The 23,824-nt window shown below is 46.9% G+C and overlaps 1 protein-coding gene and 1 pseudogene across 1 annotated transcript in view; one reads left to right on the top strand and one right to left on the bottom strand.

Annotated features, from left to right (window-relative positions):
* The window catches only part of Slc7a14 (solute carrier family 7 member 14), a 108,922-nt gene that overhangs the window by 39,691 nt on the left and 45,407 nt on the right, over positions 1–23,824 (bottom strand). The window contains exon 2 of the mRNA XM_048452650.3: positions 13,278–13,723. Coding sequence (XP_048308607.1) covers positions 13,278–13,581 — 304 coding nt within the window. The 5' untranslated portion in view covers positions 13,582–13,723. The remainder of the gene's footprint in view (positions 1–13,277; positions 13,724–23,824) is intronic.
* LOC148118857 (small ribosomal subunit protein eS26 pseudogene) lies at positions 18,097–18,504 on the top strand (annotated as a pseudogene).

Here is a 23,824-nt window from a genome sequence, read left to right as displayed (position 1 = left end):
AAGTAGCAGTTCCATACCTATACCACCACAGACATGTTGTATGACAGGCATTACAGAGCTACAGCAGCTGCGTGTCCTAGTCAATAGCAACTTTTCTTATGGAACTGAAGTTATGTAAGTGTTTATCACTGACTGAAACGTTGTTACAAGGCAAAGGACTGCATGTGATACAATTAAGCCTATCACAGACATTTCTAATCTTACCTTCTAGAAACATAGCTTGGTTGTTTGTTTCTTTGGACCTTTTGAGACAGGGGTATCATTGTGTTCGAGGTTGGTTCTGTTGCTGAGATGAGACGCTCACCAGAAGTCTTATGGGGAGGAAAGGCTTGCACTTCCGGGTCACAATCTATTTTTTTTTTTAAGACAGGGTTTCTTTGTGTAGCCCTGGCTATCTTGAACTCACTCTGCAGAACAGACTGGCCTTGAACTCAGAGATCCACGTGTCTCTGCCTCCTAGTGCTGGGATTACAGGCATGTGCCTCTGTTATTCCATTGGGACACTTTAAGAACTAACCATGCCCATCCCAGCCACTTTTGACCCTCCCCTCGCCGCCATCTTCCTCTCTCTCTCTGGTGTGCGTGTGTGTGTGTGTGTGTGTGTGTGTGTGTGTGTGTGTGTGTGTGTGTGTGTGTATGTCTCTGTTTTATGTTTGTCTATATCTCCCTTTTTAAGTAATAAATGCCTAGCTTTATATATAGCCTTATGTCCATTTACTCTGCCGTTCACGGCATCCAGCCGCTTGACTCTGCCGCTCACCCAGGGACCCAAGCTGCCCGGGACATTTCATCATCATATTCTTATTCTTTTAAAAAGAACAAAAGCCTCCATGCCTGGTTCACAATCTATTTCCAAGAGAAGTCAGGAAAGAACTCAAGGCAGAAGCCTTTAGGCAGGAACCATGGAGCACAGGCTTTCTGGCTTGCTCTCTCTGGCTCATGTTTAGTGGCTTTCTTTTACATCCCAGGACCACCTGTCCAGTTGTAGCATTTCCCACAGTGAGCTTGACCTCCTCACGTCAATCAGGAAATTCTCTGTGAACAGTCTGCCCTGGGCCATCCCTCAGCTGAGACTCCTGCTTCCCAGGTGCCTCTCTGTTGTTTAGAGCTGACCAAAGCTAGCGAGGATAGCAGCCTTGGCCGGCCTTTGACTCACTCTGTGGACCAGGCTGTCTCTGACTTAACGATAATCCTACCACCTCTTCCTCCCAGGGGCTGGGAATATAGATACGCCTCACCATGTTTGGCTTCCAAACACTTTAACCATCGTACTCGGGAAGGCAATCAGCACAAGCTTCCCTGAACTATTGAGAACGATCTTTCTTTAGGAAAAACCCAGTGATTTATCACAACAATAAAACCTTAACTAAGACAGGTATGAATTGCGTCATTTTTACTGTGTACATAAAATTTTCTGCTTTTACAGAAACAATAGTCTAATTACAGAAAATGAAAATTTTACGTATTTTATAACTCTCAATTCTCAGTATCTCAATATCAAATTAGTGTAACTTTGGATTGTAATGTGCTAGAATGTTTGATTTTGCAAATTACTTCTGAGTTGGTGGCCAGTTCATAAAAAATTGTTAAATGAATTTTCATTGGAAATTGTCAGAATTTCTGAAACAGCCTTAAACATTTATGTGTATGTGTGTGCATATGTGTATGTGTGTATATGTGTGTATGTATGTGTGTATGACTGTGTGTGTATGTGTGTATGTGTGTATGTGTGTGTATGTGTGTGCATGTACGTGTTTGTATGTGTGTGAGTGTGTGTATGTGTGTGTGTTTGTGTGTATGTGTGTGTATGTATGTGTGTGTGTATGTGTATATATGTGTGTGTTTGTGTGTGTGTGTGTGTTTATAGGCCAGAGCACAACTTTCAGGAGTCAGTTCTTGTCTTCCTCCATTTGGTTCCAAGGCCTTGAACTCAGGTTGTGGGGCTTGGCAGCAAGCGCCTCTACTCACTGGGCCCTCTTGCTGGCCCATGAATGCAAATGGTTAATGAAGGAATTTCTAGCTCTCCAGTCTTCGGACCTGCGGGGCTGCACTTGGGTGGTGGGATGGGCTGGTGGATGACCCCGTGATTCTTCACCTCGCCATCCAGTTCCTGCTTGCTGTTCATTATCCTCCAAGCCCCAGCCACAAGGGGGAGTCAGCACCGGACCACACTAGTGATTTGTCACTGAGTCACAGGCACGTCTTTGAGAATGTCCTCACCAAATATGGCATTTTGCTGCATGGATATCACCTGTCTTTTAGTTTCCATGGAACATCTGTTTCTTTGGTACATTTTCGGTGGGGCGAAGAAGCACTGCATATATTCCCAGGTGGCTGGTCCTTTTGAATTGTACCTGGTACTGGGACATGAGGAGAAGTTACCGAACTTTCGAGGGAAATAGCAAGATTCCTGTTGGAAGCATCTAGTTTCTCCATGTCACGCGATGAACTGTCTCCATCTCAGTTGGCTCTTTTGAGAAGCAGGTTTCTGGATCCCAAGAAATACTTTTCTAGCCTCAAATTGAAGGGGCCAGGCTCAGTGAACTTGTCATGAAGCCTCTTCCCAGTGCTCTTGGTGGGTTTTCTTTCAGGGCGTGATGCACCCAGCTGCGTCTCCCTCCCACCTCACCACCATCATCTCTTCCTGAGCAACCTTGGTCACCCCAGTGCCTGTCACAGAAACCCAGGCGATTTTTACAAATGTGTCTGGAAGAAAAGCAATTTGTCTGGGATGCCTCTGTTTCTTTGTGTCAAAGAAGAGACTTATGATTTTTTTTTGCCAAATCAGTTCAGGGGCGGCTAGTACCGTCAGTCAGAGAGGGCCTGACACCATCAGTTATTAAACGTGACAGAACTCCAATTAAAGTTGGGTAGGTAACAAAGTTCCCCAAAGTCCCCCCAAGCCACGGTACCAATGTATCTATATTTAAATAAGAAGAAAGCAAGCTTCTTGACAGAAGAATTGACCCCCAAACCAAGTCGAGTTTAATAATTGGAATCACTAAGTGCATGAATAGCCTGCTTACTCTTTTTTCTTGAAATCACCATCTGTGAAAATATTTCTGAGCTTACTGGAGGTATAGTTTCCCTCACATGACACGTTAAAGCTTTTCTTGTGGTTAGCTTGTGCTATGGTTAGCAATTATGGCTCAAGCAGTGCTCACTATTGGACATGGTAGCTTGTACTTATAGTCCCATTACTGGGGAGGTGGAGACAAGAGGATTCCTGGAACTCACTGGTCAGCCAGCCTTGCCTGCTCAGTGAGTTCCAGATCAATGAGAGTCCCAATCTCAAAAATAAAATAAAAAAAAGATAGATGGACTCTGGAAATGCTACTGGAGTTGCCCTGTGACCTCTATGGGTGTGTGCAGATGTGCACTGTACACACACAAACACACAGATATGCACTGTACATAGACAAATGCACAGATGTGCACTGTACACACACAAGCACACAGATGTACACTGTACATAGACAAATGCGCAGATGTGCACTGTACACACACAGATGTGCACTGTACACACAGAAATGCACAGGTGTGCACTGTACATACAAACGCACAAATGTTCACTGTACACACAAATGCACATATGTGCACTGTACACACACATGTACAGATGTGCACTGTATATACACAAATGCCTACACACATGTTCAAGCATATACATATAAAGTAACAAGTTATAGACTGTACCATTTAAAATCAGTGTCTCAAGATATATGAATATGTCAATGTTTTTCAGCGAATGTATTCTAAAACAGAGTGAATAGCTTTAGGACAGATTTTTGCATGAGCATGAACGTAACAGGTCCCCAGACCTCAGCACAGCTGACACCTTGGTAGAAACCCTCAGACCTTGGAACCCAGCACATAGACAGCAATGCCTGGCAAAACAGGAGCTAAGATAGACCTAATCCACCTGCCCAAACAGGGTGTGCTGGGAGGTCCCTAAATGTACTCTACTTGCTTTTTGGCTTCAGTAGCTCTGCTTCTTGCTGTCTTTGCTAACTGAAGTGTGCTAACCCAGGATGTGTGTTTTGTGTTATAAGCCTCGGGGCCGCACGATTTGGGTGAGCTCTGCGTGCAGCCACTGGCCGGCTATAAAGGCTTTGGATTTGACTTTAATAGGCCACGTGTCCTCTGAAGGAGTTCCCTCACAATATACACATTTAAGTTTAAGTTGTGAATCTATGTTTAGTTTCTTTGAAAGGAACTTTTTGGCCAGATCTGTGAAGATGGCCAGGTGTGGCAAACCACAACGTGCCATGATGTGCCGTGTGTTCTCCATACAGTACAGCCAGGGCTGTAACTTAGGACGAGCGGATGGAGGACCCTTTCAGTTTCCTGCCATTTCCTATTCTTCGTGCTAATGCCACCCTTTACTTTGTGGTGTTTGTCTCAGTTAGAAGCCACCATCTCCATGCCCTAGGCAGCCTTCCATCAGCCTCTATGACTTGCAAGTACCCACGTCCTATTCGCTGCTGTGAAAAATCTGTCCTTCCTTCCTGTCCGCTGCTCTACATTCGTCCCTTTCTCCACTGTTGCTTCCTTAATTCATTCCCACTCGTGTGTAGTCATTTAACAAAGCTCTGCCCAATGCTCCCTTCCCTTTTGTTTTGATGTTCTCATTTCCTGCATCGTGCAATGGAATGCACTGGAAGCTCTCTGATTCCGCTGGGTGGCTGTGACCCCTTCGGGCCAGTCCCTGGGCACAGGTGATAGGAGGAGTGGCCCATGTGAGAAGCTGATAAACTTCACCATCAAAGCCGTTGAGCTGCTATGGTCAGCCAGTCAGACCCAGGTGACAAAGTTCAGGCCCCTGAATGTTGGCATTAACTCTTAATAATTGACTTTCATCCCCTGGTGTTTATCCCATGGCCATTTGGTAGTTCCGTGCCTTGCTGCTCTGTATGCCTGGCTATCACTTTGCTAGGGGACCCAGATCATTTTCTCTTTATAAGGGAACTGTCCCTGAAGAAAAGATAATTCCTTAGGTTAGATACCTTCCAGGATAAAAGTGTACTCCCTTTGGTCCACCTGCAGACACACACACAGGAAGCCTGCCTCCTGAGTCTCTTTGCTAGGGGTAGACTTGGGACTTCAGAATTGGGATCCTGGTCAGGTCTTCTGCATTAAGAAAGCCTCTCATCTCAGCAGGCTAGCGTGGTAATAACAATCATAAAAGTGAACTTGACTGGCCGTAGTGCTGTGGATGGGCTCCATTAAGCACTTTGCATATCTCGTTATAACCTTCAAAACGGTTATGTTACTGAAATCTTTATTGTATTCACTTAAAGATGATGAATCCTCGATATAGATGGGTCACTAGAGCTCACCCATCTTTCCCACATCACGGGTTTGCATTTGTGTGGCTACGGGAAGGTTTACGTAAAAGGATGAGGTAGCTCACAGGTAGCGTTGACTAACCTGGGGCCATTTCCCAGATTCCCCAAAGGCTGAGGAATTAGTATTCTGAAATATCTGTAACTTCCACCTGTTTGGAATGTTCTAGGATAAGTACAATTGGAAGTCACATAAAGAGAAAATGGCAGAGCAGGGCTTGCATCAAGACGGCGCAAGTGTAAGGCTAATCATACCCGCCCCCAGACGCTATGAAATAGACAGGACTGAGAGTTTGCTGTGGGGAGACAAGGGACACTTCCCTCTCCCTTAGTTCTACTTCATCCTAACTGCCAGCACAGGTGCAATTCACAGAGGAGGGACAGAGACTGAGAGTGGGGGTAACCTGTCCAAGGACCCTGAGCTGCTGAGAGCCGAGCTGAGTGAAGTCTTGGGTGTCCTGACTTCTGGTCCAGGCCTGGTTGGCTCTGGCAGCATTCAGAATTGCTTCCTTTTTGCAGAAATGTCAAGTCCTCTGTCTCAGAGTTCTTTCCTATGTTCAGTAGTAACTTCTACCATGCTAAGCCCTGGGTGTGTGGTCTGTCTGTCCACTTTGTTAGGGGCTGTAGAAGATGTGAAAGAAGCCCAAGTTTTCCTGGGTTTTCTGGTGGAAACTGTTTTTCTCTATCAACAATTTGAAAAACGTGCTATTTTCTATTGAGATGCATGCCCCTTCTCTGAACCAGTAACTGACATTCCTCTCCCGAGGCTGTCAATCAAGCCCTGTGCAGTGCAGGGACAGCACCTTTCTTTTAGCTGGTGACAGGTGCCAGATGCTGAGCTTAGGAGACATTTTCATGTCTGACCACAGCTCTGACTGTGTTCAGAGCTCAGGGGATGAAGGCCTCCGTGCCTGGTAGGTTTGGAATTTGGGAGTGTGAGTCTTGTTCAAGCTGTTTGCAGACAATGGGCTTAGGAACCAAGAAGATCAAAGTAACCCTACAGAAGCCACCTAACATTTCCAGGTTTCAGTGTTGCTATCTGTAAGACGAATATTATAATGGTATTTATTTAGTGGAGTCTTAAAAATTATCTTTTGTGTGTGCCCACGTGTGTGTGTGGAGGTCAGACGTCAATTTGTGGAAGGGAGGGAGCTCAGATCATCAGGCCTGAGAGCAAGTGCCTTTATGTCCCGCCCACAGGAACAGTGGGATCTTTGACTTTTGTTTCTTTATTGGATTGGGCCATTGTCTCACAGCTGAATGCCAGGTGCATCATTTTAAGAGTCTTCAAGAGTTTAGTTGCTATGTCGACCATAAACAGGAGCCACTAATACATCTGGTGGGAAGTTGCACACGGGCTGTTGTCCAACGTCTGTGCAATAAACATAATACTAATAAACGCTGACATTAAGCAAGGGTCTTACCAAGTTTCAGCTTCCAGAGACTCAAATACTTGGCTGGCTACTGTCCTCATTAAGATTTCAGCAGATAGCTATGTAATTGGTCATTCCTCGGAGAGCTGGTCACCTCTAGCTCCGAGGGCAGGTATGTATTTGCTTATGTATTTCCTTACCACCCTCTTGAAAGCCTACCTTTCACATCCCACTATAGAAAGCAGACAAATGTGAGTCCATGAAATAGGCGTGACCTTAGGTCATGGAAAGGGACCACAGAGCACCAGTTCTCCTGGTTCATCTCCAGTGTGCTTTTCACTGGGGGACTGAGAATGGTTTGTTGTGCCAAAAGATGAAATGGGGACTCATCAGAACCTGTATATGTATATGCGTCCATATCTATATCTATACTTTGACTCTCTAACCCTTTCCTCGGCCTTGACATTGTAGCCTACAGTAACTAGGAGATGGTGTCAGAGCTCTGGGAAAGGGCAGCTTCAGGGGCAGGCCGGCAAGGTTGGAAAGGCAGGCTCTCGATAGGGGCTTTCCGTGCTACCCCTGTGTCTCATCATTATGGGCACACCCAATGAGAAATTGGAGGTATTGACACTCTTAAGGATGGTGGAGGCACACAGTACATACCAGTATGCAGGTGTGTCCAGTCTTTGACATTGTATCACGATGTTGTCAAGTGCAAAGTTCATGCAATAAAATCATCTCATCCTTACTATTTTGTGTTGGTCCACATTCATTACGATACTCAGCCACTTGTGGCTGCGTGCTGCCAGGCCAGACAAGTCTGCCCTGGTCTAATGCTAAACCACATGATAAATGCTAAGAAAAATACACTCAGTGTCCTGGGCTTTAAAAAACATCTCTCTGTCTGTCTGTCTGTCTGTCTGTCTGTCTGTCTGTCTGTCTCTGTGGGCATGAATGTGCCATGATGCCTGTATAGATGTCAGAGAATGACTTGTGGGAGTTTTTTCTGCCATGTGGATCCCAAGGATGAAGCTCAAGTCTTCAAACTTAATGGCAGGTGTCAACCTACCAAGTCATCAGGATGGATTTTAATTTCTGTTTTTGTAATGATCAATGTGAACTGGTAACAATTCACCAATCCATTTCTACTGTGAAAGTTTCTGGTTTCAGGGATCCAAAGGAAGAGCTTTGGGTCTCCAATCTCCAGCCTGAGTTCTGGTCCTCACTAAAGCACTGCAGGACTTACAGGGAGTTCTGTCTGCCGATGGCTCAGGGTTCTCCCAGAGCAGGACAAAGCCGGCCTCCTGTAGAGAGGTGAGGATGGAGGGGATGCTGTGCCCATACAGGAGCTCAGCACACAGAGGGGTTCTGTGTGGTCTCCTTGCTGGCTTTCTATCTTGATTCTCACTTTCTGTTACCAGAGCTATGTTGTTCTAATAATCCATTGTTCTAATAATATTTTGAAATACTTTCATCAATTGCATGCCTTTCTCAGATAGAGGGAGCTCGTCTTCCTCACCGTCCTTCACCAAGTCAATCCTTCGCTGTTCTAGACTTCATTTTGCCTTTCATGGTTGGAGCCCAAGCCCCATAATCTCTTGTCTGTCCCCTTCGTCATGTGCACATCTGGCTCTACGTTCATCCTGTCTCCACTGTGTGACCAAGGTATGTATCTGCTTGTGCCATTGAACCGCTCCATACCTACAGAGTGGCGTCTAACCCTACCAACTTGGCGAGTGCTGGATTGACTGACAGAGCCTCTTCCTACCCCTGTGAGTTCAGTTCTAGTCAGACTAAAAGAGAACTCGACATAAGCCTAGAGGAAAAACCCATCAAGTTTGACACCCTTCCCCTCCTGAGGCTCATGGCCTCTCTCGGGCCTTCGACTAGACACTGTGGGCATAATAACTTGACTTTGTTTCATCTGCAGTCAAGTACAGTCGAAACTGCACAGGGCATCCTGCCTCTACCCGCTCTGCACAGAGCTGTAGGTAAGAATCGGGAAAAAATGATGTTCTTTATCAAAAACATAATATGAAAGGGCTTTGGAGGTTTGGCAGGGCACAGGGCCTGTGGAGTTATAAAAGAGCAGATAAGGCCTTTGCACAAAAGAGGAGAGGTTGGGTACAAGCTGCTTCCTCTGATAAAATGTCCACCACCTGGGACAGGCCAGAGGGCAGTGGACACGCTGGAGTGGAGCTGGGGAAGTCGCTGGACCTGTGGGTCACAGTAAGTTGCAGAGAAAGTAGCTTTGGAATCTTGTTTGCCTCACACTCCACAGAGGCTTCTGTAGCTTGGGGATGGAGCTACAAGGTAAGAAAATTTCCTGAGAGTCTGCTGGCTATCCAGAACTCCTTTCAGCATGCTCCCTCTCCATGAGGGTCCTTGCTCTGGCAGGTGGGTCCTGCTTCCTCCTGCACAGCAGTTCCCAACCCTGACTGTGCATCAGACACCTAGGGGATTGTAAGGATACACCAGTCCAGGGCACCCCATCCAGCCCCAACTGAATTAGAATTTCAGGGCACGTACTTTTGGCACCATATTTTAAAATGTACATAAGCAGAAATTAAAGGAAGAGCCACAAACCAGAAGAAAACATTTACAAAGCTACATATTTAAAGCCAGGCATGACAGCTTGTACCTTTAACATTTGGGTTGCAAAGGCAGGTGGACCTCTGTGAGTTTGAGGTCAGACAGGTTTACACAGTGAGTTCCAGGCCTATCCAAGACTATATAATGAGACCCTGCCTCTATAAAACAAAATTGCACATTTAATGAAGGATTTGCATCTAGAGTATAATAGGGAAAAAATTGATATAAGGCCTCATGTATCCTAGGCTGGCCTTGACCAAGATGTAGTCAGGAGGGCACCAACTAGGGCCAGTGCTGAGCTCTTGGACCTCCCAAACTGCAAGATAAGCAACTGTACACACACACACACACACACACACACACACACACACACACAGAGAGAGAGAGAGAGAGAGAGAGAGAGAGAGAGAGAGAGAGAAAATAAAATATATTTAATTGTCAGAATCTAGCATGTATGCATATGATATACCTAGCTTGAAAAGATGCAGTGGACCAAAAAAACCACATTTTACAGCAGGTACCTCCAATAGAGAACAAGTTATTTAGTGCTGTGTGCTAGGCATTGTACCAGGTAGTTGGTAGGCATCTCATTTAGATCTCACAGTAACTTTCCAATAAAGACATTTTTACACATTTTCAGAATGGGGAAGTTCCAGTGGTCTCCTTAATCTTCACAGCTAGTTAGAGGCTTAACCGGGTTCCGAGTGGGAACTCAGCCTCCCTGACTACACACTGCTTCAGATTCTACATTGTGTACCTCCCCTCTCTGCTGTCACTTCCTGCCTCTAGCCTCACTTTGTTAGTACTTTTATTCCAGAATTTTCCAGACTTCATTGAAATCGGCAGTTTCCACGGATCTTACCCCTTCCCTTGTCTGTTTCTTGTCACTAATTTTTGTTAGCGTGCAATAGAACGGGCTTCTCTGTGACACTTCATCTGGGGCCATCCTTAGACCCTGTGCACATTCACCCTCCTGATCTAACCAGTCGCTCTCATGGGTTCCCGACCTCAGCCTCCCTGGTGTTCAGGGCAGTTTTCTTCTCCTTTGCAAGCTCCCTTAACTCCCTTGTTCTTTTCTCTCTGCTTGGGACAGGGTAAAGCCTGGCATTCTAACACCCTCTTTATGCCATTCTTATCACTACGCAGTAACTGTTACTGGAGACAAACACACAGAGGGAGTGACTAGGCGTCCTCACACTGCTGAGTCAAGTTTTAATGGCGGCCGCCAGGAGGAGAAGTGAAACAAGTATTCCCAAGGGTGGAGTTGGAGAGACATTGGGTGATTGCTATGGAGCAGTGGGGTGGCTGCTTAAGTTCTAAGTGATGTGGGGGTGACAGGAGCAGGAAAATGAGATTGTGGGGAGAGGGCATTTGTGACCAAAGAGCACAGCAGTGCGAGACCAGGCTGAAGAAACCCACTGCAGATCTGGTAACAATGACATGAGTGGTTTTGGTTTTGGCCCTGGCTGAGGCTCTGAAGGATCCTGGCTGGTCTCAGCAGGTAGATGACTCAGAGAGTGTGGAGAGATGCGAAGGATGGGGCCATCTGGAGAGACCGGGAGAGGCAGGTTTTTCTTCTGGCGCCTGGTGCGGTGGTGAAGACAAGCTGCCGAGTGACAGCTGAGTCTGCGGTGGAGCCAGGCCAGGAGGAGGCTGGGAAATGCTAAACAACCAATCCCATGACAAATGACAGCTGCTGACTTCAGGTCTGCGGTGTGACATCACTGAGTGCAGAGCTGGGAAGTGGTGTGACCTGTCAGGGCTGCGAAGGGCTGGTGTAAACTGGCCGCAGCTTCATACTGGCTGGGTGAGCTCCGAGTTCTCCGTTAATGAAGAAGTAGATATTACACAGTGCTGTGGGTATTGAGGCAGGGGATGGGCTCCCAGGATCCAATTGCATGTGAAGGATGATTCATGCATACAGGATTCTTCTCAGCCTGGGGACTGTACCCAACTAGACGGGAACCTAGGGAAAACTGTATGGTACTCAGTAACTGTCAGGGGCCTTAGGTGTCTGTCCTATGTCCCTGTGCCACTTGGGAAAGAGTCGTAATGAGAGACTGTGTACATCGGGTTGGTTTGTGGGCATGTCTCCTGGAGATTGTCCTTCAGTTATCTGATGGGGAAGACCCAGGCCACTGTGGGTGTGCACCAGTCCCCTGACGGGAGTTCTGAACTGTTGAAGACTAGGGAAGACCAGCCGAGCTGAGCACTACCAAGCAGGCGCGTGATCATGAAGGCCTTGTCTTCTTCCTGTTCCTGCCCATGGCCAGCTGCTTCAAGGTTCTGCTGCCATGACTTAGCCCACAGTAATGAACTGTGCCCTGGAACTGTGAACTGAAATAAACCTCTTTCCACCTTCAGTCGTTGCTGGTTAAGGTATTTTATTACAGCAACATAGAAGAAACCAGAACAGCCCTCTAGCAAGATGCCTGCTACTTGGTCTGTCGTCTCCAATCAGTTCTATAATGATATTCCTTACAGAGTCACAAATCTGTGATGAATAATTTTTGTCAGTAAAATTTGGGGAGAATTAAAATCACATTATTTGTTTCAAGTAGCCAGATAGTTCATTCATGTGAATAATGCATTTCATTTTAAAGGGACAGAAGTGCTTTACTCTGCATGAACCCCATCGGTTAGAGTTTTCATGCAGAGGAAAGGGTGATTCCAGGAACGGGAATGGGTCGCGTTGACTGTGAGTCTCAGTCCTGGTGGATCTCTCCTTACTAAATGAAATGTGCCAGTATGCTTTTGAGTTTGCTGCTTGTCATTTATCTTGCACCTTCATGGATGGAGACGAAATACTATTCTTTAATAAGGATATATGGCACCATAGGGCTTTTCTTGTGGTGCTGTGTAAGGCACAGAACTGTCCTGCAATAGACCTGCTGTCCTGAAACCGTTGAAGAGCCCGGCGGCTCGCTGCCATCGACTGATACAATCGGCCTCCCCGTGCCCAGCAGAGTCCCATGTTTTCTGCCATGGCCACCAAGAATCAGGATGCTCTCCTCTCCCTTCTTTTCTTCTTCTCTCTCTCTCTCTCTTTTTCAAGTTGTTTGTTGACCTACTTCTGGAACTCTGGGAGGATGCTCTGGCCTGCAGCTCTTGAGAAAATGAAGTGAAGGAAGAAAGGCAATAGAAGAGCCGGTCCACAAATCACCAGCACGCAGGCCTTGGCATCCTGCTTTTGAATTAGCTGTTTGACCCTGAGTCAAGGGAGAGAGGGGCTGCTGACCTCCCTGTAGGGGATGGGTTCCCTGAGGTTGCTGAGGGGACAGTGTTGTATGTCTTCAGCAGTCCCACTCCCCCACCCCCCCACCCCCTGGCGAGGCTGCTGCCCTCCAGGGCCAGCTTGAGCTCTTCAAACCCCAGTCATGTCAGAGTAATTGACTTGCTGTTTTGCTACTCTGCACAGCTTTCCTTTATTTTATACTTGGCCCTGCGCTCTGCTCCTCCTGCTGGGAGACCCAACCCATCTTCCAAGAAAAGGGTGCATTAAAACAGAAACAAAGTAACCAGACCATAAAATAGAGGTAGAAGCTGGGAGACCAGAAGCCTGGGCACCAATAGCTGCTTGTATTGAAAACCACAGAAAATGGAAGCTATTTCAACCAGACCAAAACCTAGTCCTCTAACTACCTAGCATTGGAGACGAAAAAAGCAGACAGGCCACTTCACCGTCCCTTAGTGCAGCACATTACTAACTATTCCAGAAGAGGCTGGGAAGGTGGCTCCATGGGAAGGGTGTCTGCTGATCACACTGTCAGCATGGGTTTAATCCCGAGGACCTATCTGGTGGCAGGGGAGAATCGACTCCCACGCGCTGTCTTCTGGCTACCACACACAGGCTCTGGCATGTGCCCCCCCACAGCACGTAAATAAACAAATGTTGCAATAGATTCTCTGCAAGAGTGGAATGAGCAGCAAGCAGGTCAGCAAGCAACCCTGCCTCCTAGACACTCACCTGATAGTATGGACGCAACAGCAGCAATGATGAAGGACACAATCACGCCAGGTCCTGCCATTTCCTTGGCCACCAGCCCAGACACCACATACATGCCAGTGCCCACGCAGCTGCCGACTCCGAGAGAGATGAGGTCCACAGTGGTGAGCACCTGGGCTAGCTTGGTGCCATGCGCGGTGGTAGTCCCGGTTCCTTCTAGCATGGACTCCACTGGCTTGGTGCGCAGGATCCGAGAGTGCATTGCGTACCAGGCAGCCCCCCACTGCACCCTTCGGGGGTCCACGGAGGCCAGAAAGCCACTCATCGTGAACAGTAGGGTTGCGGTGAAGGTTTGACTAGTACAGAAGCCTTAGTGGATGACCCTTGAACTCATGGAGCAATGAGTGTGTGTCCTTTTAAGAAAGGCCCAGTGGGACCCAAAGCCGTCTTGACTTGGGCATGAACGTCTGCAAGAGAAAGACAAGAAAGAAGATAAGAATAGTGGGAGGCAAAGCATGACTTGGAGACACATTGGGCATACGCTCATGAACAGGTGCAATGAGACTGTCCTTTGTGCTTACAACATGGGAACATTCCATCTCTCCATTCTCCCTTCTGAATTTCCTCCCAGTCCCATTGCCCCATGTCCCATAATCATCCCAGAGACTGGTTTAATATAAGATCCACTGTAAGCCATTTCCTGTCTCTGTGCTTCAGTCTTAGGTGTTCACAGGCCAATAAAGTCTTGACCAGAACGAAGACATTCTGAAAAGATGCGTGTTCCCTCTCTTTGCAAATTCCAACCATACTTCAAGAAATTAGATTTTTCTTTAAGAATCTCATACTGGGAGAAGGAAAAGGTCGGGGCCCTGGTGCCAGCTGGGAGATTTCATCCCTAGAAAGATATGTCACATGGTTCTGACAACTTGTCAGTCAGAACACCTCGCAGGAGAGACTGAGACCCTCATGTTGGTGTTGGGAATACTAATGAGGGCGCTCCGCTATGCGTACCTTCAAATCGCCCTCTAGTTAAACCCATAGCTCACGTGAGGACCCTGAAGATGGACTTGGAAGAGGGCCTCAAGCTTTTTGTTTTTCTTCCCAGTGTTGCCACACTGAATGTGTCTCCCCTTTCTGTTTTCAGCTATTTGTTTGTCTCTTTCACTTGTCCCCTGTAGTTGGTAAGTTTCTGTTATTGTAACAAATATTCTGATAAAAGCAACTCAGGGAATAAAGGCTCATGGTTCCAGAGGAGTGGTGTAGGTGGAATTTTCCTGTCCTGCCAGCTGTTCCCAAATAACCACTAAGAGGCTTATATTAATTACAAATGCTTGGCTAATAGCTTAGGTTTATTACTAGCTAACTCTTACATTTAAATTAGCCCATATTTCTTATCAATGCTTTGCCACATGGTTTGGTACCTTTCCTTAGCACGGCATGCCCATCTTGCTTCTCTCTGTGTCTGCTTGTGACTTCTGACTCTGCCCTTCTTCCTCTCAGCATTCTCTCAGTATGGCTCTCCTGCCCAATCTCTTCCTGCCCAGCTGTTGCCCAGCCAACTTCTTTTATTAAGCAAATCACAGGGACATATATTCACACCGAGTAAAGAAATGTCCTACAGCATGGTAGAGTCCGTCGTGGTGGGGATGACATGGCATTAGATGGGGAAAGCATGCAGCAGGTGCAGGAAACTGGCTAATGGGGCTTCCAATAACACACAGGAAGCTGAGAAGGAACAGGAGCATGGTGAAGGTAGAAAATCTCAGAGCCTACGGATGTTTTTCCTCCAACAAGGCTCCACATCCTGAAAGTTCTACAATCCTCTCAAATAGAACCACTAGCTGGGAATCAAATACTCAAGCACATGAACCTATGAGCGACATTTTTCACTCAAGCCACCAGACCTATTGTGGACAGGCGGCTGAACCTAGTTCCTAGGGCTGCCAGGGCCTAGGCTCTGACCCAACAGCTCCAGCAACTAAGTCATCTTCTTGGCGTTAATGCGATGGCAGGTCAGTGCACGCATGTAAGAAGCTGAGAATGAGACCTGGCTCATAGGATGCACTCAGCTGCCTCAGCTCCTATGTACTTCTTACTTGGCTCCATCAAGATTTGATGTGTGATGCATATTCTTTGTGAACACAGCATCCTCATTTGTGAACAAAACCAATAGAACAAAAAATTGGATCCCTGATTCTTAAGAGGGGTCACGCCACTTATGGAGTTGTTTTGAATTTGGCTTTCAAATAAAACAGAAAATGTTTTGGGCACTTTCTTGCTTTGGCAGATTATATGGTGAAGAATTCTGCTGACATTTGGGGGCGGGCTGGGGCTAACAGTGGAAACACACAGGATGATGGCGTGTATCTCTGGTAGCTCTCACTTGAGGTTCTTGAATATAAGCATCTTGGCAATGGTGATCTGAGCTTCAATACTGAACTTAAAAGTCTGCCTGATGTATCAGCATGAAGGATATTTTGGATGGTCTTAAAATATAAAGACACTGAATCTTCCAGTAAATCAACTCTAGAGTAAGTGAAATGGGGGTTGTAAGTTGATATGTTTGGAATTTACCAAATGTTCACCATCTGAGGTGACTGAGCTTCCCACAGCGATGCTGCTCAAGGGGTCATGCCGCTCTCAGCCCCTTCTAACAGCTGGCTGATGAGAGTGTGCATGCCCGCGATGGGTCTTCACTAGCTGGCTGGTGAGAGTGTGCATGCCCACGATGGGTCTTCACCAGCTGGCTGGTGAGAGTGTGCATGCCCACGATGGGTCTTCACTAGCTGGCTGGTGAGAGTGTGCATGCCCACGATGGGTCTTCACTAGCTGGCTGGTGAGAGTGTGCATGCCCACGATGGGTCTTCACTAGCTGGCTGGTGAGAATATGCATGCCCACGATGGGTCGTCACTAGCTGGCTGGTGAGAATGGGCGTATCTACATTGGGTCTTTACTTAATATGCTGGACAGTGTTTTTTGGTCACCTGGACACAAATTGGGACATCTGGGAAGAGGCACCCTTAATAGAGAAAACTCCTCCATCAAATTATCTGGGAGGCAAGTCTGTGGGCATTTTCTTTATTGATGACTGATGTAGGAGAGCATTGATGTAGCAGGGTTCCCCACTGTGTATGCCTTGAAGCTGCTTTCTCTGGCTGTCAGAAGCTTTATAGGATTCAAGAAAGAAATTTTGAAGGATGCGCAACATTGAGTCCGAGAGCTTCACTGGGAACACTAGGCTATTTACACACGGGAGTCCCTACGACGTAATCCGTAGCTATTATTAGCTTTGGATCAGGGTCTTTCTAGGTAGTGTGCCTGGTCTCAAAGTTGGCGGTTCTCCTGCATTCTTGTCCTGAGTGTTGTGATAACAGGTGTGTGTCATGACACCCAGCTTACTAATATTCTTAATTAATACTACTTATCACATAATGTTGTGCTTATCACTTCTTGAAGGTTTTGCAAACACTGACTAATTAGGAGAATCATGTGAAATGCAGGAGGTTGGTTCACAGGGTTTCTGGTTTAATTTCCTCCTGGAGCCTCGTGTCTATATTGTGCCCTTCCAATTGTCAGGTCCAAATTTTGACCGGTAGACTAAAACCAGCATTCCTTGGGAACTTGTGAAACTAATCCCTTCTACCGAAGGAGCCACCTCCTTTTTCTTGGCCGAAGAGACAAATGGCTACCTGTAGTGTCTATTACTATACCAAACGCATGGCAGTCTCCATGGCTACCTGTAGTGTCTATTAGTATATCAAACGCATGGTGGTCTCTAGGCGTCCTCAGTATCACAAGTACCTGCTATACATTTCAGAGTCATGCTGGCGCCTGGCTCTTCTCCCCCTGTTCCTTACTCTGAACTTCTCAGCTCACGGGCGTTCCTCCCCTAGCTCTTCATTTCTCCTTAAAACCCTGCTATTTTGGCTTTGCTCCTTGTCTTTTCTCTTCTGCTCTTAGTCCCCTGACTCCAACCACCCATGCCCACTCTGCCATGTTTAGTCTACTACTTTCTCTCCCTGCTCTGGACTCTTCCAGATGCTTCTGGATGTTCTCTACAACTCTACAATAAAAACCTTCCCCTTAATCACACCTTTGAATGGTCATGTGATCAGTTTATACACTACTCCCCCCCTCCTGCTCTTCATTTTTCTTCCTATCTCATACTTCCCCTTCATCCATAGCCTCTCTCCTCTTCTTCATCTTCATCTTTCTGTGTCTTCTTTCCTGATTAATGAAGTGATAGGACCTATGGATCATAGGGTCCTACTTTGGTTGTGATCTTACAGGAAAATGAGTGTGGATTCATGGCTACCCTTCACACCTGATTGGTGGTGCACCATGTTACTTCCTGCCTAACTGGTGGGGCACTGCTTGGCAGCCTTAGCAAACTAATAGAGACTGTGAAAGAAATAAAATAGAAGCGACAGCGCCAGTTGATATGTCGAGGTGGACGGGGGAGTTTCACAAGGCCCCAGCCCCAGATGAAGAGCTACAGGCAATCAATGGCTGCGGAGAGAGAGAAAGAGTCAGTGTTCTTCAGGGACAAAGCCCCTGGTTGTCTAGCCAGTCCCAAGTGGTCAGTCTTAAACATGTACATGCAAGCAATGCTAAATGGACTTAGTAGGTTATGCATGCACACATGCATATATATGTAATTCTTTAATGATTAGAGAAGAAGGGGCTGGAGAGATGGCTCAGGTGTTAAAGGCTAGGCTCACAACCAAAAAAAAGATAAGAGAAGAGGTCATAAGCTTGAGAGGAGATGGGGATAGGGAAGGAACTGGAACAGAGAGAGAAAAAGATAGAAATTATGCTCTTTCGGGACTTGGCTCCAAGATGACCAAAGAAAGGAGAAACAACGGTCGTGCCAAAAAGGGCCGCGGCCATGTGCAGCCAATTCGCTGCACTAACTGCGCCCGCTGCGTGCCCAAGGACAAGGCCATTAAGAAGTTCGTCATTCGGAACGTCGTAGAGGCCGCCACCGTCAGGGACATATCCGAAGCAAGTGTCTTTGACGCTTATGTGCTCCCCAAACTCTATGTCAAGCTGCGTTACTGCGTGAGCTGTGCTATTCAGAGCAAGGTAGTCGGGAATTGATCTCCAGAAGCTTGGAAGGACCGAACGCCCCCACCACGATTTAGACCTGCTGGTGCTGCCCCACGACCTCCACCAAAGCCCATGTAACGTGGCTTCATAAAGATAGAAGAGAACACCTTGGAAAAATAAAATGGATCTTATGCATTAAAAAAAGATAGAAATTATGTAAATACACTACTCATGTGCAAAATTCTCAAAAATGAACAAAAATAAAACAAAGGGGTGGGAAGTTCTCTGGAGACTCAACATTGGTTCTTGAGTAACCAGGGAGCTGGCTGTGCCCAGGATCAGGGAAGTTCTTGGCAAAGTGAGGAGAAAGATCTGAGTGGCATGAATGAGTTAGATGAACGGCAGCAGCAACCTAGCATGAGCCTTTGCAGAGGAAACAGGGAGGCAGAAAAGGTGCAGAAGCCTGCCCAAAGACACAGCCTTCTCAAGAGTGGGACAGAGCTTGGCATATGCTCTTGCAGGGCTGGTGCCAACATTCCTGACTGTCTTGATGAAAATGCACACAGGTCAGTCAGTCTGGCAAAAGATCTGTGGTGTGAATTTGACTTCAAAGGCTTCATGGGGCTACTGGGAGACTTCATTCAGTGGTCACCATGGGATCATGGCTTCTTTGCAAGGTCATTGTAGCTGCTATGCAAAGTTTAGCATGGAGGGGAGGCCATTCGCAAGAGACCTAGAGGTGGAGCAAATCTCTGTTTGTGAATTTTTACAAGCACAATTCAGGTAAGAACTGTAGTTACCACCCAAACTGTTGACTGCAGAATACTGTCACCGTGTACTACAGAGTTTCAGCCCAGCATCAGGTGACTGACAGGTGACCTCACCCTTTGAACAGGGTTGAACTTTAATTAGCCAGGACTTTCCTTATTTACATAACTCTGATTTATATGACCCTCATTTGCACGGCAGAGATTATGCAAGTGGAAATGGCGTGTGTGGGGCTCTCGCTAACCTTCCTGAATGGATACCCCTAATCTGGACTGGCCTCCTGGGAATAGTGGGAATTACATGCCAGGGAACTACACACAGGGAAGTACCCTAATCCCAGAAATACTCCTCCCAAGTGGACCAAGTCCTATTTCCCAGGCTGAAGGAGCACTGTGATTACAGCTCAGCCTGCTTCCCTCTGGAGGTGTACTGGATAAGCTAATCCTATGCCAGAGGTTCTCAACCTTCCTAATGCTGCAGCCCTTTAATACAGTTCCTCATGTTGTGCAGACCTCTACTATAAAATTATTTTTGTTGCTATTTTGTGACTACTATCTTGCTACTGTTATGGATCTCAATGTAAATATACATGTTTTCCGATTGTCTTAGGCGGTTCCTGTGACAGGGCCATTCTACTCCCCAAGGGGCTGTGACCCACACCTGAGAACAGCTGTCTACGCTGGGCTAGACAGGGACTTCAGCCGCCACGTCAGGGCTCTTTCTGTTACATGGTGGCTGGCCACTCAGTGCTCTACGTTTGATTGTCAGCGATGGGGTGGACAGAGGTGAGGAAGTGAGTGGGGTATTGGGCTGCTGCCGAGAGAGATTGGCACGCAAAGAACAATTCAACCACTATTGGAAAAGCTGAGGAAAAGGCCTGTGACTACATATAAACGCAGACAGACAATTCCCAGGGCTTTGCGGGGTGTTGGTGTGCCTTTCCATCTTCAGAACCCTTTGCGGTGACTCTGCTGCACATTGGGATAACCAGGGAGTTTGCAGATACTCTGGGGGTCTGTGATACACCCTAGAATTCCGGTTAAACTTTCTGGAGGTATGATTATATATAGGGATTTTAAACAGACAGACAGGCAGACAAAAAGTAAGGTTGAAGCCCAAAGCGTCAGGCCAGGCATAGTGACGCGTTATGTATGTATGCCACGGGGTAGGGGTAGCCATCATGTCCCTGCTGTGTCCTATCCTGTTCTGGGTGGGTTGGTGGGGTTTCTTGGCAGCCCTTCGGAGACAGTGAGGGCTGCATGTTTTACACTGTCTGCATTTGCACCCTGGGAGACTTGTCTTGGTCAGGCCTGCTAAAAGAACAGCAGAGCAACCAAACAGACGAGCAGATGCATCAGGGAGGCAACAGCTTCTATTTGCATTCCGTACTCTTGGTTACAAGAAACTGTAGTGAAAACCTGGATAATTAGCTAGAACAAAGGGTGAAGGTGGCAAGAATTTCTTCCTGGCTTAATTTCAAACTCTAGGCAGTTCCTCTGAGCTCTTGTTTGCTTGAAACAAACAGGGGTTTAGGGATATTTCCTTTCTTGGAGGAAATTTCCTGGAGGGAACCAACTGTAGAGGAGGAAGCGTGCTTCTAGGTGACTGCCGATGATATCCATATTCATTATCCACAGACTATGTTAGTCAGCAAGAGTTGTTGTTGTTTTTGAAGCTCACTGCTGTGGTCTTTCCAAGATGAGCAATAGAGGCGTGTTCTGCTTTCGCTAGCACTGGAACGCATCTTTCTCAAAATACTTCAGAGCTGTAACGGCGAGGAGTCAGTCTGCTTTTGCTGGTGTGCTTGTCTCTTCATGGCTCCAAGTCTGATGATGCTAAAGGCAGGTTTGTTTCAGGACAAAAATGACTGCGGTTCAGGAGTTTCCTCAATAAATTGGTTAGATTGGAACCTCTGTTTGGTGGCTGAGAGAGGGGGAAAGCTAAGCTGAGAAAAACAGTAAGCAGTCAAAACCCCATTCCCACCCTGCTTTCACAAAACAAAATAAACAAACAAAAAACCCCAAAATTATATAAATCCTTTCATGACATTCCAGGTAGATAGTCCACTCTTTGCTGGCACATTTTGGCACAGAGGCAGCCCCTTTGAGTGGCTGGCCCAGAACAACCACTACAGAGTTCCTTCCAATCAGTCCTCAGGCAAAATGGTATTCCAGTTAGGAGTGAAACCTGCCTGGTTTGGTAAGTACTGCTTGGTGACTGCATGTCTAAGGGACCATCTGGGGCCCCTTGAACGTCTACATCTCAGGGTCGAGGGCTAACCTACCAGCCGCACTGATTTTCTGAGAGGCTCCTGACAGCCTAAAGTTTCAAAATTCCAGATTTGCCCTTCCTGGCTCTGCCCCTGAGTTCTGCCATCCCTGAAGTGGGGGAAATAGTGGTGCATAGCTCACAGCTGCCATGCAGAACGAAAGAAAGGCGTGAGGCCTTCAGGGTGAGCACATATCGTCAGCACTTCAGGCGTTGTGACTCTAATGATCTTTTGGGGCCCTCTGAAGAACTCACTCTCATGTTCACCTCTCTGAGAGCCCTTGGCCTGTCACCCAGTCCTCATTCAGGATGTTTTCTGCAGAAGCTGCCCAGGTTTTTCCCTGGCTGTAGAACACACTGCATGCTATTTACTCAAGGGACTCAAGTTGCTTGCTCAGTCAAGGTGTAGGGACAAGCTTTCTCCCTTCCTATGTGTCTTCATCAAGAGATTAGGGTCGAGAGTGTGGTCATATGACAGCTACAAAATGGCTCCCAGTTCCCCAGGATACACCTGACAGGAGGAGAGGATGGACTCCCACAAGTTCTGGTCTCCATACATGTGCAGTGACACGTATACACACCCACACACGTATTCACACACATTAAATCAATATTTGTAGTCTAAAATTAGCATATAAAAGAAGACATTTGGCAAGGAGGAAGATGGGAGAATCTTCCTTACCAAGGTTGACATGTAATAGACAAAGTACAGGTTCAAAGCAACGTGCCTACCCTCTCTGAGGATTGGATGGGGGTAGGGTGAGAAGGTATGTGGAGGGAATGGGAGGAGGGGAGTGGGAACTTAGGTTAATATGTATAATAGAAAAAGTTAGTTTGTTTTCTTTTAAAAAAATAAATTAAAAAAGGAAAACAAAACAAAACAACCCACTAGGGTCCCCAACCCACAGGACCTGGGTGCCATTGAGTGTCTAGCCTGTCTGTCTCTTGCCTCTGCCCCACTTCCTCTCTTGGAAGGATATTTTTTCATAATAACTGCTCTCTGCTTCTGGTGTTATCCACGTATTTCTGTTCATCCTTCTGCTTCAGTTCACAGAAATCCCAGGAGGTGCATATGTGACTGTGATACCCACTGAAAACAGGGACCAGCCCGTTTCTCCTCCTCCAGTCTTGACTCTTATCAACTTGCAAACATCACGGATGCCTAAGGCGTGGCAAGTCCACCTGCATTGCCATTCTGACCCTGAAACTGTGAGCTCTTCTGACTTTGGTACCCAACCCAAGAATGAACAGTCTGTCTCTCGGACACCTCTAAGCTTAAAGAGAGTCTGCCTTATCCACTCCTGAGCATCTACAGTGAATCCCATAAAGATGTAAGCATCGATTTCCTTTAATGGCCAGCTTAAACTAAAAGCTTATCAGCTCTAGACACTAAGCAGAACAAAACAAAACCTAGCTAGTTTATCTTCGTTTGCTTGAAGAAAACAATTCTCAAAGGGAGAAAAAACTGCTGAGGATAATTAATCTCTATGTGGTCTGGGACAACATTCCTACTTAGGAGTTTCCCTTCGGGGCCTGTTCAACAGTGCTCTAGGTGGAGCATGTGATCCTAATGTTTCAAGAGAGTTCCTGGCCGTCTTCTAGGAGAGCAAGAAGCTTGGTTAGAGACCTGGCCATTGGGCAGTGAGGGCTGCTGTTCTCCAATGCCTGGCAGTTGCTATCACTCTCCCACCATGGGCCCCAAGTACAAGGTCTCTGCTGGGACCATGCTTCCCAGAGTGTGGCCACAGCCTGACATCACCTTCCACCCCCACTGTCTTAGAACTATTAAGTGTCGTGTTATTCACAGAGCCAGAATACAAAAAGGACCAATTTCTCCCAGATTTCCCTGAAAGACCTTTCAGAAGAGACAAACCAAACAGAACGTCTCTTGTCTTTTCATTCCACTGTAATGAATTTAGGAATCTATATTAGATAGCACGACAGAGGTGTTTAATGAAGTCCTATTATGTACCTAGTTAAAAACAGTCGTCATGCACGTGAATTACCACAAGACAGAGAGTATCAGAAATTTGCACAATGGGGCTACAAGACCACAGCTCTCTTCTCTGGATCCTCTCGCTGGCCTACTGCTGGAAAGCAGCTTAGGACTGGCCTGTCCACAGCTCTTGTCGTCTGCTGGCTTGATCAGTATGGGGAGAGTCAGCAAGGGGTTAGGGAAGTGGGCATGCGGGAGGCTGCATGTTTGATCCTAGCAGCCCCCATGAGCCCAGTGTGTCTGTATCCACTAACTAGACCATGCTTCCCCTCAGGGGGCTTCTCCACATGTCTCCTCTCTCTGTCCTCTAAATTCTCCTCCTCCTCTCCTGCCTTTTCCTCTTCCTGCCTTCTTACTCTCCCTTCTTCCCCCTCCCTTCCTCCTTCTCTCCCTTTCTCTCCCTTTCTCTCTCTCTCTCTCTCTCTCTCTCTCTCTCTCTCTCTCTCTCTCTCTCTCTCTCTCTCTTCTTGTGACAGAATCATCAGA

The sequence above is a fragment of the Myodes glareolus genome, chromosome 20, assembly GCF_982192425.1.
Source record: "Myodes glareolus chromosome 20, mMyoGla1.1, whole genome shotgun sequence".
Taxonomy (NCBI): Eukaryota; Metazoa; Chordata; class Mammalia; order Rodentia; family Cricetidae; genus Myodes; species Myodes glareolus.
Note: the sequence above shows the minus strand (reverse complement) of the source record. Positions and strands in the feature narration are given on the sequence as shown.